A 15,401-nucleotide genomic window follows, 5' to 3' on the forward strand; every position below is an offset into this window, starting at 1 on the left:
CAATCCTGGAATGTGTACATGCAATAGTACAATCAGTCACCAATAGAAGTGATAGGAGGACACACTGCCCCCTGCCGGTGTGATGATGTGGGGGGACATGGCATAGGACAGTCACCAATAGAAGTGATGGGAGGACACACTGCCCCCTGCTGGTGTGATGATGTGGGGAGCTATGGCATAGGACAGTCAGTCACCCCTAGTAGTGATAGGAGTACACACTGCCCCCTGCTGGTGTGATGATGTAGGGGCCATGGTATACGACAGTCACCCCTAGTAGTGATATGAGGACACACTGCCCCCTGCTGGTGTAATGATATGGGGCGCCATGGTATAGGATAGTCAGTCACCCCTACCAATGATAGTAGGACACACTGCGTGTGATGATGTGGGGGGCTGGAGGCATTACTCGTGTGATGATGTGGGGAGCCATGGCATAGGACAGTCACTGATAGTACTGATAGGAGGACACACTGCCCCCTGCTGGTGTGATGATGTGCGGAGCAATTGCATAGGACAGTCACCCCTAGTACTGATAGGAGGACACACTACCCCCTGCTGGTGTAATCTTGTGGGGGGACATGGTATAGGACAGTCAGTCACCCCTAGCAGTGATAGGAGGACACGCTAGATACTTATATACACTGCTCAAAAAAATAACGGGAACACTTATACAACACAATATAAATCCAAGTAAATCAAACTTCTGTGAAATCAAACTGTCCACTTAGGAAGCCGCACTGATTGACAATAAATTGCTTGTGCTGTTGTGCAAATGGAATAGACAACAGTGGAAATTATTGGCAATTAGCAAGACACACTCAATAAAGGAGTGGTTCTGCAGGTGGGGACCACAGACCACTTCTCAGTACCAATGCTTTCTGGCTGATGTGTTTCACACTCGTGGTAGCATGAGTCAGACTCTACAACCCACACAAGTGGCTCAGGTAGTGCAGCTAGAGACCATCCTCAACCTCATTAGGAGCATGCCGAGACATTGTAGGGTGGTCATACAGGTATGTGGAGGCCCCACATAATATTGGTTTTGTAGGAAAGTCATACAGGCACATGGAGGCCACACACAATACTGAGTCTAATTAGGAGCATGCCGAGGCATTGTAGGGAGGTCATTCAGGTATGTGGAGGCCACACACACAACTGAGCCTCATTAGGAGCATGCTGAGGCATTGTAGGGAGGTCATACAGGCACGTGGAGGCCAAACACAATACTGAGCCTCATCAGGAGAATGCCAAGGTGTTGTAGTGAGGTCATACAGGCAATTGGACGCCACACACAATACTGAGCCTCATCAGGAGAATGCTGAGGTGTTGTATGGAGGTCATACAGGCACGTGGAGGCCACACACAATACTGAGCCTCACCAGAGGCATGCCGAGGCGTTGTAGGAAGGTCATACAGGCACGTGTAGGCCACACACACAACTGAGCCTCATCAGGAGCATGCCGAGGTGTTGTAGGGAGGTCATACAGGCACATGGAGGCCACACACAATACTGAGCCTCACCAGAGGCATGTCGAGGTGTTGTAGGAAGGTCATACAGGCACATAGAGGCCACACACAATACTGAGCCTCATCAGGAGCATGCCGAGGTGTTGTATGGAGGTCATACAGGCACGGAGAGGCCACATACTATACTGAGCCTCACCAGAGGCTTGCCGAGGCGTTGTAGGAAGGTCATACAGGCACGTGTAGGCCACACACAATACTGAGCCTCATCAGGAGCATGCTGAGGCATTGTAGTGAGGTCATGCAGGCACGTGGAGGCCAAACACAATACTGAGCCTCACCAGAGGCATGTCGAGGTGTTGTAGGAAGGTCATACAGGCTTATAGAGGCCACACACAATACTGAGCCTCATCAGGAGCATGCCGAGGTGTTGTATGGAGGTCATACAGGCACGGAGAGGCCACATACAATACTGAGCCTCATCAGAAGCATGCTGAGGCATTGTATGGAGGTCATACAGGCACGTGGAGGCCACACACAATACTGAGCCTCATCAGGAGCATGCCAAGGTGTTGTAGGGAGGTCATACAGGCACGTGGAGGCCACACACAATACTGAGCCTCATCAGGAACATGCCGAGGCGTTGTAGGAAGGTCATACAGGCACGTGTAGGTCACACACAATACTGAGCCTCATCAGGAGCATGCCGAGGTGTTGTAGTGAGGTCATACAGGCACGTGGAGGCCACACACAATACTGACCCTCATTTTGTCTTGTTTTACGGACATTACATCAAAGCTGGATACCTATACAGGCAGTCCCCGGGTTACGTACAAGATAGGGTCCGGAGGTTTGTTCTTACGTTGAATTTGTATTTAAGTCGAAACTGTATATTTTATAATTGTAGATCCAGACAAAAAAACTGTTGGCCCCAGTGACAATTGGAGTTTAACCATTTTTTGCTGTAATGGGACCAAGGATTATCAATAAAGCTTCATTACAGACACCTTACAGCTGATCATTGCAGTCTGGGACTATAGTAAAGCATCCAGAAAGCTTCACCAGAGGTCAGAGGGGTCTGTCTGTAACTATGGGTTGTCTGTAAGTCGGGTGTCCTTAAGTAGGGGACCGCCTGTAGTGTGTTTTTCCACTTTAATTTTGTGTGTGACTCCAAATCCAGGCCTCCATTGGTTAATACATTTGATTTCCGTTGATTATTTTTTTGTGATTTTGTTATCAGCACATGCAACCTTGTACAGAACAAAGTATTCAATGAGAATATTTCATTCACCCCGATCTTGGATGTGTTATTTGAGTGTTCCCTGTTATTTTTTTGAGCAGTGTATCTATTGTATGTATGTACTTCAACCTTCCTTCCAAATTTCCATTCAGCCAGATAAGTGTCACCCACCTAAACTGATTAGTAAACATGGAACCCATCAGCAGGCAGCACTGATGACATCACACGGTGCCCTGAAGATGAGACCGCCTAAGCTTCAACATCATATTATAGAGGAGACAAAGTCCTGAGTCCTCCACTCCATGTCCCGACAAAAATGTCTTCCCCCTGTTCCATATAAACTACTATGCCCTGTTTCAGCCATTCAGGAGCGACATCGCAACTCCACTGCAGCACTGGGCTCCAAACTTGCCTGTGCTAACACAGCTCGTCACTATGTAAATCCTGTGTAGAACTGTGTAAATCCTTTTTTTCTGAAATCCAGAACTAATTACTAGTCAGATGAGATCAAAAGTGTCTCCTGTCAGCATTAGAAATGCGTGAAGCCCCGCCCCTGCGGAACTATAATTAAATGATCTCCCTTAGAACGTTCATTCTGAGAGCTGTGTCCTTGCTCTTTCATGTCACTTTGCACCAAGACCTTATCAAATAGTAAAAGCTGATGGTCAACACTGCACCTTGTGGCCTTATTACTATGCAAATTCCAGTTACCTGAGAACCAGGACTAACACTTGGTCAGCTGGGAACAAGAGTTTCATTTCTCTCCTGTATATAGCACAGCTATAATTAGCAAGTGAGAGTGCAAGTAATTTAATCAATTGGAACAGTGTATATACCTGAAGCCCCGCCCATGCGGAACCGCAGTTCATCAATTTCCTTCATTGTGAGAGTCTTGTAATCTGGCTTAGATGGAATTTTGCACCATGACCACGTAAAACATCTGGGTGTCCATTGATATAACCCTTTGAACATGATTGAGCGGAACCAGTTTTGCTGATGTATGGTATTACTGGAACGATTATCTTTACTAATGTATTTTCCCTCATACAGCATGTTATTAAAAAAAATGGTATGCACAGCTACATTTTTTATTAGGATAAAAAATAAATTCAGAAGATCTAAAGATTAAGGTTTAATTATAAAGGGAGAGCTCCAGGGGCTCGAATCCCGGGGCCCCCACCACTTTACTCATAAGGGGGCCCCAGCAATGTTCTACAGTCAGCTCACTCAGAGCTGTCTCTGAGAGGGATGTGTCAGCCTAGAAATATGTGAAGCCCCGCCCTTGAGGAACTATAGTTAAATAATCTTAGAACGCTCAATTTGAGAGTGCAATAGTGCAAATTCTCCCTCTTAAAAGATTGAATGTATAGTGAAATTTTGAGTGCAAACCTCCTTCCATCAGCAAGGGCATTGAAGATGAAGCTTGGCTGGGTCTTTCAGCGTGACAATGATCCCTAGCACCAGGGCAATAAAAGAGAGGCTTCGTGAGAAGCATTTCGAGGTACTGGAGTGCCCAGTCTACAGATCTCAACCAAATAAAAAAGTTGAAAGTCTGTGTTGCCCAACGACAGCTCCGAGAACATCTGTTCTAGTGGAGATCTGCATGGAGAAATGAGCCGACATACCAGCAGCAGTGTGTACCTACCTTGTGAAGACTTACAGAAAACATTTGACTTCAGTCTTGGCCAACAAAGGAAATATAACAAACTATTGCGATTAACTTTGGTTCTGTTTTTCACCATAATTTGCAGATCATCTTATTTAAAAACATCACAAAAACACAGAAATGTGGTTTCCTACAAACCTAAAAGTAAAGTCATTAGTTCATGTGATTTCATGTCATCGGTTTTGCCTTCATATTTGTTAAGTTTTACTTCTACGCATCAGTGATTCAGAATGTAATTGCCAAACCACAGGATGACAACCGGCCATCCCCTTCCGAAGAAGACCACGGGGAAATGTTATTATTACGCCTTTTTTCTTGTCGTCTGACTATGTATATATATATATATATATATATATGAAGGTCATGTCAGGTTCTTCAGAAGAGTCCGTCCAGGAGGGATCAGAGCAGAGCTCCTCACCATGGACATCCTCCTCACACTCCTCTACATGTCCCTCCTCATAGGTGAAGCTTCTTCTCATTATCAGAACTTGGATGTAGATGTTTTTTATTACGTTCTATTGGTCACTCTATGATTTTTTATGTCTTCACTACAGGTGGAGTAGAGATGGGAGTACGGAAAGGTAAGTATTTCCCATTTATCACTTCTCTCTCTCAATATATCTACGTGTTACAGCGATCCTGTAGGCGTGTAAATCTGTTGAACTTCTTTAGTCTTGTTATAGTCAATGTTTATTTTCCTAGTTGCTGCTTCTTTTAGAAAATTTATATCTATTTTTCGACTGTTTAAAATTTTCTGGCTTTGTTTTGAATTTTCCTTGATATTTTTTTATTTGTGCCTTGGGTTGTAACCACCAAATATCTGAGTCTCTATGTAGGCAAAGTGTTACATGTTACACCTTCATCCATACTCTTTCCTGTGTCATTCTTCACCGGGATGCAATGGCGAGTTGAGCCACTTGCCTCAGGCGGCACCACCTGCAACAAGATAGGGGGCAACATTCTACAAAACAGAACCTGACACTTAAAGAAAGTGTCTCTTAACATCCAATGTTAGCAACGGTGTTAGACAAGGCATGGAGATCGCACTTAACCTGATTTATTACTAGTGGATGGCGCAGTGGGGGCAGCGTCCTATAGCCCGCCTCAGGCAGCAGAGAGTTTAAGTTCACCCCTAGCGGGGTGTTTAGATACAGCAGCTCAGCTCTATGTAAGGTGGATACTTATATAATTCCACATAAGATACAAACATTTATCTCTTTGTAATGTAAAAGTCTATATAATGACACATTAGATAAAGCAGCTCAGCTCTACGTACGGCAGACACCTCTATAAAATGGTATACAAGCTGTACACAGTGATTACACGCCAGTCACGTCTAGCAATATCACCTGTGATTGTAGTGAGAACCGAGCAAAAGGAGAACACTGCAGCCCTGCAGGTGCATATTTCTCCATAGCCTTCATAGCCTCCATAGTTACATGACAATATACTGAACTATAGTTATGACATTTAAAAGTTAAAAATCTGTAATAAAGCTCAGTGCATATAATAAGGTTGAAGGATTTATGATTCTTAAATTGCTATGAATCAAAGAAGATCAAGGTTTTTGTACCGCAGCTCATGGTCTCTACTTCTTTATTGATGTTTTTCTCTAAGCACGAGAAGCAAAATGTGCTGAATCTGGAAAATGGCTGAACTGTTATAGAGATCCTATTGTCTTTGAGTGTAAAAATCAAGAAACCATCGACTCAATCAGCAGGTAATAAGATATAAAAGAATCGTAAATATGTAAATTTCTGTGCTTCCTAGCTTTAACCCCTCCCCTGAGGGACCACATACAGTATAATATCCCTCTATGGTCCCACTATAAAGTGGCCACGACCTAGGAGCTTATACAGGGTTCGAAAAAGCTTATTTGAAGGTAGAAGACCCCCTTTAAGTCAGTTTATAGGTTGTAATTGTTGTCATTCTTCTTCTAGTACACATAGCGATAAGTATGAAGACAGAGTTTGGGCGTTTAGTTGCAAGAGAAATCTCCCTATGTCCGGGCGATGCTATTGGACGCCTTATGTCAATGACTATGATGGATTGCTAAACTACAAATGCCCACTAGGTGAAGCACTCTCAGGTCTTCATAGTGAGCATCACACTTACTACCATGACCGAAGGTAAGTGCAACATCCCCCACCGGGGCCTAGCCCTTGAGGTGAGGCCTGGAGTCAGCCGGGGCCCGCAGTACCGGAGTGGCTGGCGGTTGCGGCCTGAGCACGCTATTGTCACGGTGCTTGGTACGGGGGAACCGGAGGGCTGTCCTACAGCCTGGCAGGTCTCCAGCAGGGTGGTGTTGGCAAGAAATGATGAGGGAGAGGCTGCTATAGCGGATCTCCCTGGGGCAACCCCTTAATGTCCCGAGTGTGAGTCTCTGGGTGACGGACAGGGTGCCGGTGATGAAGGCAGCCATATTAGCAGGGACCAGACGGAGACAGAAGTTGAAGAAAACAACTTACAGTTCTTTATTTGAACCGGCAGGAACCGCAGCAACGTGCCTTTAACAGGTAGATGGAGTGCTGAGATGTGAGTTGGAGGGAGCCTCAGGAGATAGTTCACCAGCCTGGATGGAGAGGGCAGGCTGGGAGGCAGCTGTGTCCTGATAGGAAGCTTCAGCTTGTCCTGTAGGGCTTCAGGTATCACCTTTAAAGGTAAGATGATACCCCTTTCCTCACTACACTAACTCTAGTCTTCTTGCTCCACTCTTCAGAGGCAGGGGCTAGGCTCTTCCTGCTCTGGTATGGGCTAGACAGAGATTACTCACTCACACACTGAATCCCTAGGATTCTCCTACACTTGAATCTCTCTGAAAGAAGATCTCTAAAGTCCTGAGACTTCTCTAGGATTCCTCACTAGAATAATCCCCAGAACATTCCTGGCCAGAGGTTTTATTACCTCCCTTTGGTCAGGTGGTGGCTGCTCCTCCAATCACATCTCAGCTTACAAAGGACAGGATGTAACACAAATCATTGGACAATAGCATCTTGCATCATACAAAATACTTAACCTCTGCCTTGCCAGGCAGGATTCACCACTGCAATATCCCTATGTCCTATCAGGACCATGTAATGTAAAGTGGGTACATGCGGGTGGGACGTATTCGCAAACACTCCCTCGCCATTGCATCGGCGAGGTTGTTGCATACCCCGGGGGCAATTGAAAGAGCCGCCCTCGGCTCGACTATAGTTGTTTTGGGGCACAGAGGGGCTAAGGGCACTTCTGGGAAGTGCAGGCTATGTGAGGTGTAGGGACAAACCGCCCATGGTCCTGGAGACAGGCACCTGGGTTGGTGTCGGACTGAGACAAAACATGTAAGTGCTTGACAGTTGGTCGCTGACGCCATTAAACCGAACTGTACAGTAGGAAAGGTGTGGTGTCATGTCCTGTAATCCACTCCTTGCACCAAGGCCTGTATATTTGTTGTATCAACGCTTCTTCCCTGGCGGCAATTATATAATGTGTGTATCTGCATTGCGTTAGCATATGCGACACGAGTACCTCCTGACTGGCATCCTTACCCATGTATGGGTGGCATCCAGGTGCTAACTGTGTAACACCCCCGGTCCCCGTAGGACCCGCAGTTTACGGACTACCCCCATGTGCAAACCTCAGTTTGAGGGATCAGGTAGCGGTCAGTGTTTTACATAGAAAGACGGTCCGACACAGCCACACCACAACCTGAAAAGCCTATGAAAGGGGTTAATGCAAACTACTGGCATATATGACAGTGTGCAAACAGGTTGTATATTCACATTGGCTTAGGAGCCCAATGGGTACACATCTTGAACGTTACAAACGTTACAGAAGTAGATAGGCTACTCAGGGTAGCACGGTAGCAAATGTCTCTTTTCCTGCAAAGAAAAGGCATGGAAGTGCAAACATAATGTCCGTACCTAAAAAGGAAGGCATTAAGTGCAAAATGATAATAAATTATATGGCAACTTTTACTGGTAGTATCTGGCAAAAGTCTCACAGAAGGTCTCTACTGACAAAGTCCATCTTCTGGGTACAGCCCTTGATGTGGGGAAAAGTGCACTGAGATGCAAAGGGTCTCCTCTATGTGTAGAGGGACAGAGTCCTTTGAAGAAATCTCTGCTGTGGCAGAGGAAGGGTGCTATCACAGCACAGGACAATAATCAGTTCAAGGTATGTCTCTTGACTGAGATAAATAGGGATGAGAGTCTCAGGAAAGTCTCTGGCTCTATAGGGTTAGGACAGAAATAAATACACAATATGTACATAGTACAGTACCTGAAGTGGGCTACAGCCCTTCAGGGGTTACTCTGCATCTTCTTCGGGTTCAGCAGAGACAGGATCCAAAGTCAGTAGGGAATCCTGTGCATCCTCAGCGGGAGTAGGTGCCGGCTGGGGACACCCGGTGGCAGTAGCGGGGACTGCAGGTGCAGCAACATCCTCCGGACCTTCAGGGGGAGGAGCGCTGTCGCCCGGGGTGTCGGCTGTTCCAGCCGGGGGCTCAACTGAGCCAGGGACCACGGAGGGGTCCAGAAAGAAATAAACTGGGACCCGCGGCAGCGCCGCAGCTCCCTCCAGCTCCGGTTCTTCCGGGGCCGGGTCATCACCCCATTGGTAACCGGCAAGGGGAGATGTGGGCCTAGACGGAACCTCCGGACAAGGTTCGCTAGCCGGGATGTCTTCTCCCACAGAAGAGCCGCGGGACCTGGCAATACTCCCGGCCGGGGAGACGGTGGGGGTGGCGCCCTGTATCATGCCCGGCCCATGGATGGCAATGGGACCCGTACTCACGATTACCGTGGATGGGCATTCACGTGGGTCACCGCCCGGGGACTCGCAGCCGAGGAAGAAGAAGTGTTCGGAGATTCCGGCCACTCGTCGTCCTCATACCAGTCGTCGTACGGGAGGTAGCGGTCCTCATCGGAGTCGGGGATCCGGATCACACCAGCCGCCCAGGGTCCTCGGGGCCCCTCTTGCAGGGAGAATTCAATGCACTCGCCTGGCTTCAGGTTGTGCTGGCTCTCCGGTAGATCAGGCCTCTTGACAGACCGGCGGGGTATAAATACTTCCCGTCCGGTGTAGTCCTGGGTGGCGAAGCCATAGCCACGCTGCTTATCGAAGAACCGGACCATGCCGGTGGTGCGGTTCTTTTCCACCCAGGCTCCAGCTGTAGACCGGCCGGCCATGTAGCGTTGGGCCTCCTTCTCGCGGCGTCGCTGCTCCGAGACAGCGTCCCGGAGTCGCTGGCGGGCGGCCTCACCTCGGCCTCGAGGCTGCGGAGGTGCCGGTGCTGGGGCTCGTGGCTCCGGTGCAGGCTCGGATCTCCGTGATGGTCGGGCAGGTGCCGGAACAGGAGCAGGAGCAGCCGGAGGATCAGGAACCATCACAGCAGGGCTAGCAGGCCGAACAGCAGGGACAGCAGGCCTCGGAGCAGGTGGCACAGCAGCAGTAGGCCCAGGCGCTGGCTCAACAGGAGTCGGGGCCTCCCCACGTGGCGCCTCCACGTGGGCCTGTGGTACCGGAATGGTAACCGGGATAGGTACGAGGAACCGCCAGGGTGGGACTTGGTACTCCGTCACCGTCTGGACATACCGCCGGGTGACGAATGCTCGGGTCAGTCCTCGATGCAGCCGGTGCCCAGCAAAGGGCCTCCGGACCGGCTGCGCAGAGACCACCACCATAGTCTCCAGCACTTCATAGAACTCAGGACGCTCCACAGGAGGGAAGGGCGGAGGACCCCACATGATGCTGTCCTCACTGTCCAAAATCCACTCGAGTTCTGGTGTTTCTCTGAGGCAGGGCAGGAAGTCCGCCTCTAGCCAGTGGGAGGAGTCCAAGTCCTTCCCGCCAAGAGCTGTGGCGGGCTCTAATTTTTTCTGCGCCACAGGAGGCGGGGTTCGCGCCATTCGCGTGTGGGTGGAGCTTGGTGCGTCATCTGGGTTTCCCGCCAGTGAAGGTTTTGGCGGGCTTGAATTATTTGCTGCGCCACAGTTTCTGAGGTAAAAATCTTCAGGCGCGGCAGCGTCGGATGCAGCAGAGCTGGCACAGTTCTCGCAGGGGATTAACCTCTTGAGCGCTGGAGCGATGCTCGACAGCACGTGGCAGCAGTATAACACAGTTCAATCCAGAAACACACAAATACTTGGGCCTAAACCCGGATGGCAGCAGGGTTAGGCAGCACAGTCTTTTTAATAAAGGAAAGTCTTTAATGCCGTAATAAGGCACAGAAGTATCAATCCTGTTCGTGACGCCACTTGCAACATCCCCCACCGGGGCCTAGCCCTTGAGGTGAGGCCTGGAGTCAGCCGGGGCCCGCAGTACCAGAGTGGCTGGCGGTTGCGGCCTGAGCACGCTATTGTCACGGTGCTTGGTACGGGGGAATCGGAGGGCTGTCCTACAGCCTGGCAGGTCTCCAGCAGGGTGGTGTTGGCAAGAAATGATGAGGGAGAGGCTGCTATAGCGGATCTCCCTGGGGCAACCCCTTAATGTCCCGAGTGTGAGTCTCTGGGTGACGGACAGGGTGCCGGTGATGAAGGCAGCCGTATTAGCAGGGACCAGACGGAGACAGAAGTTGAAGAAAACAACTTACAGTTCTTTATTTGAACCGGCAGGAACCGCAGCAACGTGCCTTTAACAGGTAGATGGAGTGCTGAGATGTGAGTTGGAGGGAGCCTCAGGAGATAGTTCACCAGCCTGGATGGAGAGGGCAGGCTGGGAGGCAGCTGTGTCCTGGTAGGAAGCTTCAGCTTGTCCTGTAGGGCTTCAGGTATCACCTTTAAAGGTAAGATGATACCCCTTTCCTCACTACACTAACTCTAGTCTTCTTGCTCCACTCTTCAGAGGCAGGGGCTAGGCTCTTCCTGCTCTGGTATGGGCTAGACAGAGATTACTCACTCACACACTGAATCCCTAGGATTCTCCTACACTTGAATCTCTCTGAAAGAAGATCTCTAAAGTCCTGAGACTTCTCTAGGATTCCTCACTAGAATAATCCCCAGAACATTCCTGGCCAGAGGTTTTATTACCTCCCTTTGGTCAGGTGGTGGCTGCTCCTCCAATCACATCTCAGCTTACAAAGGACAGGATGTAACACAAATCATTGGACAATAGCATCTTGCATCATACAAAATACTTAACCTCTGCCTTGCCAGGCAGGATTCACCACTGCAATATCCCTATGTCCTATCAGGACCATGTAATGTAATGTGGGTACATGCGGGTGGGACGTATTCGCAAACACTCCCTCGCCATTGCATCGGCGAGGGTGTTGCATAAGTCAATGCACCTGACATCTGCATATACATAAGACCTCTCTCTACGGGCCAACCCTAAAGCCCAGATCACTCTCCTGCTTTTCTGGCATCAGGACCTGCACTGATCATGTGACCATGTTTCTGCAGGTCCTTTACCATAAAGTATGAACTCTCTACCTCTCTTATGTCATATTGACCGCCTGGTATCATCATACAGTATAATTCTCGAAAATGTTGCATGGCTCTTAAAGAAAACTATTTTTGTTGTGACCTAGATGGAAATTTTACTGTTGTGGAACAAATGTACAATACATTGCCGGATGCCATGAGACCGACTACGTCAACGGGTTTGATTCTGAAATGAATTTTAAAGTCCCAGATGGATATGTCCTGGTGGGAGCATTCAGCAAACATAACAATTACTATGAGTAAGTGGAGGCAATGATTTAGGCTGTGACATCATCTATTGTCAGTAGTGATGTAATGATGGGTCAGTGTTATCTATATAGAGGTCATTGTACAGGGAGGGGGAGGAGATAAGCTGTGACATCATCTATTGTCAGTAGTGATATAATGATGGGTCAGTGTTATCTATATAGAGGTCATTGTACAGGGAGGGGGAGGATAATGGAAGAAATTTTTAATACATAATATTCATAAAATACACCTCTTCCTGCAAAAAACAAGCCCTCATATATCTATAATGACTATATGTTATGTCTAATTGTATTTTCTGTTTATAATACAGAGACAGAAAATGGAAGTTCCAATATTGTAAATCCCAATAATCCTCCGGATCCATCGGGGTTCAGCTCCTCCATCAATGGACCCTAGTTATATAATTATGAAAAGGAACCAATCAGCAGGTGTGACCATACAAACTGGAGCCAGAGTTATGTATTGTCCATGGAGAGATGTGTAATCAGACCTTTGTGTGTGTTGTTAGCAGCAGCAGGATTGTGATTTATATTCCCATATTGCCCTGTGGGCGTGTCCTCACACTGCTGTGCCCTGTGCACTAAATATATACACTGCCTGTAGTCTTATTCAAATTCTTATTCAATAAAAGTGTCCTGTAGTGTTGTATGTTGTTACTTTGCAGTATTATTTATGCGCAGTTTACACTATGTCATGCTCAAGGTGTGTTACAAAGTTTCCCTGGAGCTCAGTGCGTTCACTATAGATAAGGGGAATCTGCGGACCTGTACTCACACTGCTGTGCTATTAACCTTTTTGCAGTGACTGCTCCACAGCCTCTTCCCATTGCTCTGAGTAAAAGCTGAAGCAGAGTTGCAGATGAATGCTACAGCAGTCACTCAGAGTAGAGGGGAAGAATTCTAGTGCAGTTTAGAGAGTTAAGAGCACAGCAGGCTGAGGATACAACCACTGGAATGTGTACATGCAATAGTACAACCAGTCACCAATAGAAGTGATAGGAGGACACACTGCCCCCTGCTGGTGTGATGATGTGGGGAGCCATGGCATAGGACAGTCAGTCACCCCTAGTAGTGATAGGAGGACACACTGCCCCCTGCTGGTGTAATGATATGGGGCGCCATGGTATAGGATAGTCAGTCACCCCTACCAATGATAGGAAGACACACTGCGTGTGATGATGTGGGGGGCTGGAGGCATTACTGGTGTGATGTGGGAGCCATGGCATAGGACAGTCACCCCTAGTACTGATAGGAGGACACAGTACCCCCTGCTGGTGTGATGATGTGGGGAGCCATGGCATAGGACAGTCACCCCTAGTACTGATAGGAAGACACACTGCCCCCTGCTGGTGTGATGATGTGCGGAGTAATGGCATAGGACAGTCACCCCTAGTACTGATAGGAGGACACGCTAGATACTTATATACACTGCTCAAAAAAATAACGAGAACACTTATACAACACAATATAAATCCAAGTAAATCAAACTTCTGTGAAATCAAACTGTCCACTTAGGAAGCCGCACTGAATGACAATAAATTGCACATGCTGTTGTGCAAATGGAATAGACAACAGGTGGAAATTATTGGCAATTAGCAAGACCACTCAAAAAAGGAGAGATTCTGCAGGTGGGGACCACAGACCACTTCTCAGTACCAATGCTTTCTGGCTGATGTGTTTCACACTCGTGGTAGCATGAGACAGACTCTACAACCCACACAAGTGGCTCAGGTAGTGCAGGTAGAGACCATCCGCAAACTCATCAGGAGCGTGCCGAGGCATTTCAGGGTGGTCATACAGGCATGTGGAGGCCCCACACAATACTGAGCCTCATCAGGAGCATGCCAAGGTGTTGTAGGGAGGTCATACAGGCACGTGAAGGCCACACACAATACTGAGCCTCATCAGGAGAATGCCGAGGCATTGTAGGGAGGTCATACAGGCACTGGAGGCCACACACAATACTGGGCCTCATCAGAAGCATGCCGAGGTGTTGTAGGGTGGTCATACAGGCACGGCGAGGCCACACACTATACTGAGCCTTATCAGGAGATTGCCAAGGCATTGTAGGGAGGTCATACAGGTATGTGGAGGCCAAACACAATACTGAGCATCATCAGGAGCATGCCGAGGCGTTGTAGGAAGGTCATACAGGCACAAGGAGGCCACACACAATACTGAACCTCATCAGGAGCATGCCGAGGCATTGTAGTGAGGTCATACAGGTATGTGAAGGCCAAACACAATACTTAGCCTCATCAGGAGCATGCCAAGATGTTGTAGTGAGGTCATACAGGCACGTGGAGGCCACACACAATACTGAGCCTCATCAGGAGTATGCCGAGGCATTGTAGTGAGGTCATACAGGCACATGGAGGCCAAACACAATACTGAGCCTCATCAGGAGCATGCCGAGGTGTTGTAGGAAGGTCATATAGGTATGTGTAGGCCACACACAATACTGAGCCTCATCAGGAGCATGCCGAGGCGTTGTAGGAAGGTCATACAGGCACGTGTAGGCCACACACAAAACTGAGCCTCATCAGGAGCATGCCGAGGCGTTGTAGGGAGGTCATACAGGCACGTGAAGGCCACACACAATACTGAGCCTCATCAGGAGAATGCCGAGGCATTGTAGGGAGGTCATACAGACACGTGGAGGCCACACACAATACTGGGCCTCATCAGGAGCATGCCGAGGCATTGTAGGGTGGTCATACAGGCACGTGGAGGCCACACACTATACTGAGCCTTATCAGGAGATTGCCAAGGCATTGTAGGGAGGCCATACAGGTATGTGGAGGCCAAACACAATACTGAGCCTCATCAGGAGCATGCCGAGGCGTTGTAGGAAGGTCATACAGGCACAAGGAGGCCACACACAATACTGAGCCTCATCAGGAGCATGCCCAGGCATTGTAGTGAGGTCATACAGGTATGTGAAGGCCAAACACAATACTTAGCCTCATCAGGAGCATGCCAAGGTGTTGTAGTGAGGTCATACAGGCACGTGGAGGCCACACACAATACTGAGCCTCATCAGGAGAATGCCGAGGCATTGTAGTGAGGTCATACAGGCACGTGGAGGCCAAACACAATACTGAGCCTCATCAGGAGCATGCCGAGGTGTTGTAGGAAGGTCATATAGGCATGTGTAGGCCACACACAATACTGAGCCTCATCAGGAGCATGCCGAGGCATTGTAGGAAGGTCATACAGGCACGTGTAGGCCACACACAAAACTGAGCCTCATCAGGAGCATGCCGAGGCGTTGTAGGAAGGTCATACAAGCACGGAGAGGCCACACACAAAACTGAGCCTCATCAGGAGCATGCCGAGGCGTTGTAGGAAGGCCATAC

At 48.6% G+C, this 15,401-nt stretch overlaps 1 protein-coding gene across 2 annotated transcripts in view; it reads left to right on the forward strand.

Moving 5' to 3' along the window:
* The first annotated feature begins 4,711 nt into the window (after positions 1 to 4,711).
* The window catches only part of LOC140126138 (hemagglutinin/amebocyte aggregation factor-like), a 105,994-nt gene continuing 95,304 nt past the window's right edge, over positions 4,712 to 15,401 (forward strand). Inside the window, exons 1-6 of one of the 2 annotated variants that reach the window (XM_072145259.1) lie at positions 4,712 to 4,832; positions 4,925 to 4,951; positions 5,988 to 6,090; positions 6,311 to 6,499; positions 11,881 to 12,033; positions 12,354 to 12,636. In XM_072145259.1, coding sequence (XP_072001360.1) covers positions 4,790 to 4,832; positions 4,925 to 4,951; positions 5,988 to 6,090; positions 6,311 to 6,499; positions 11,881 to 12,033; positions 12,354 to 12,393 — 555 coding nt within the window. In that variant the 5' untranslated portion in view covers positions 4,712 to 4,789 and the 3' untranslated portion in view covers positions 12,394 to 12,636. Of the gene's footprint in view, positions 4,833 to 4,924; positions 4,952 to 5,987; positions 6,091 to 6,310; positions 6,500 to 11,880; positions 12,034 to 12,353; positions 12,637 to 15,401 lie in introns of those variants that run through there. The other variant, XR_011854756.1, reaches the window with a different exon arrangement.

The sequence above is a fragment of the Engystomops pustulosus genome, chromosome 4, assembly GCF_040894005.1.
Source record: "Engystomops pustulosus chromosome 4, aEngPut4.maternal, whole genome shotgun sequence".
Classification (NCBI taxonomy): domain Eukaryota; kingdom Metazoa; phylum Chordata; class Amphibia; order Anura; family Leptodactylidae; genus Engystomops; species Engystomops pustulosus.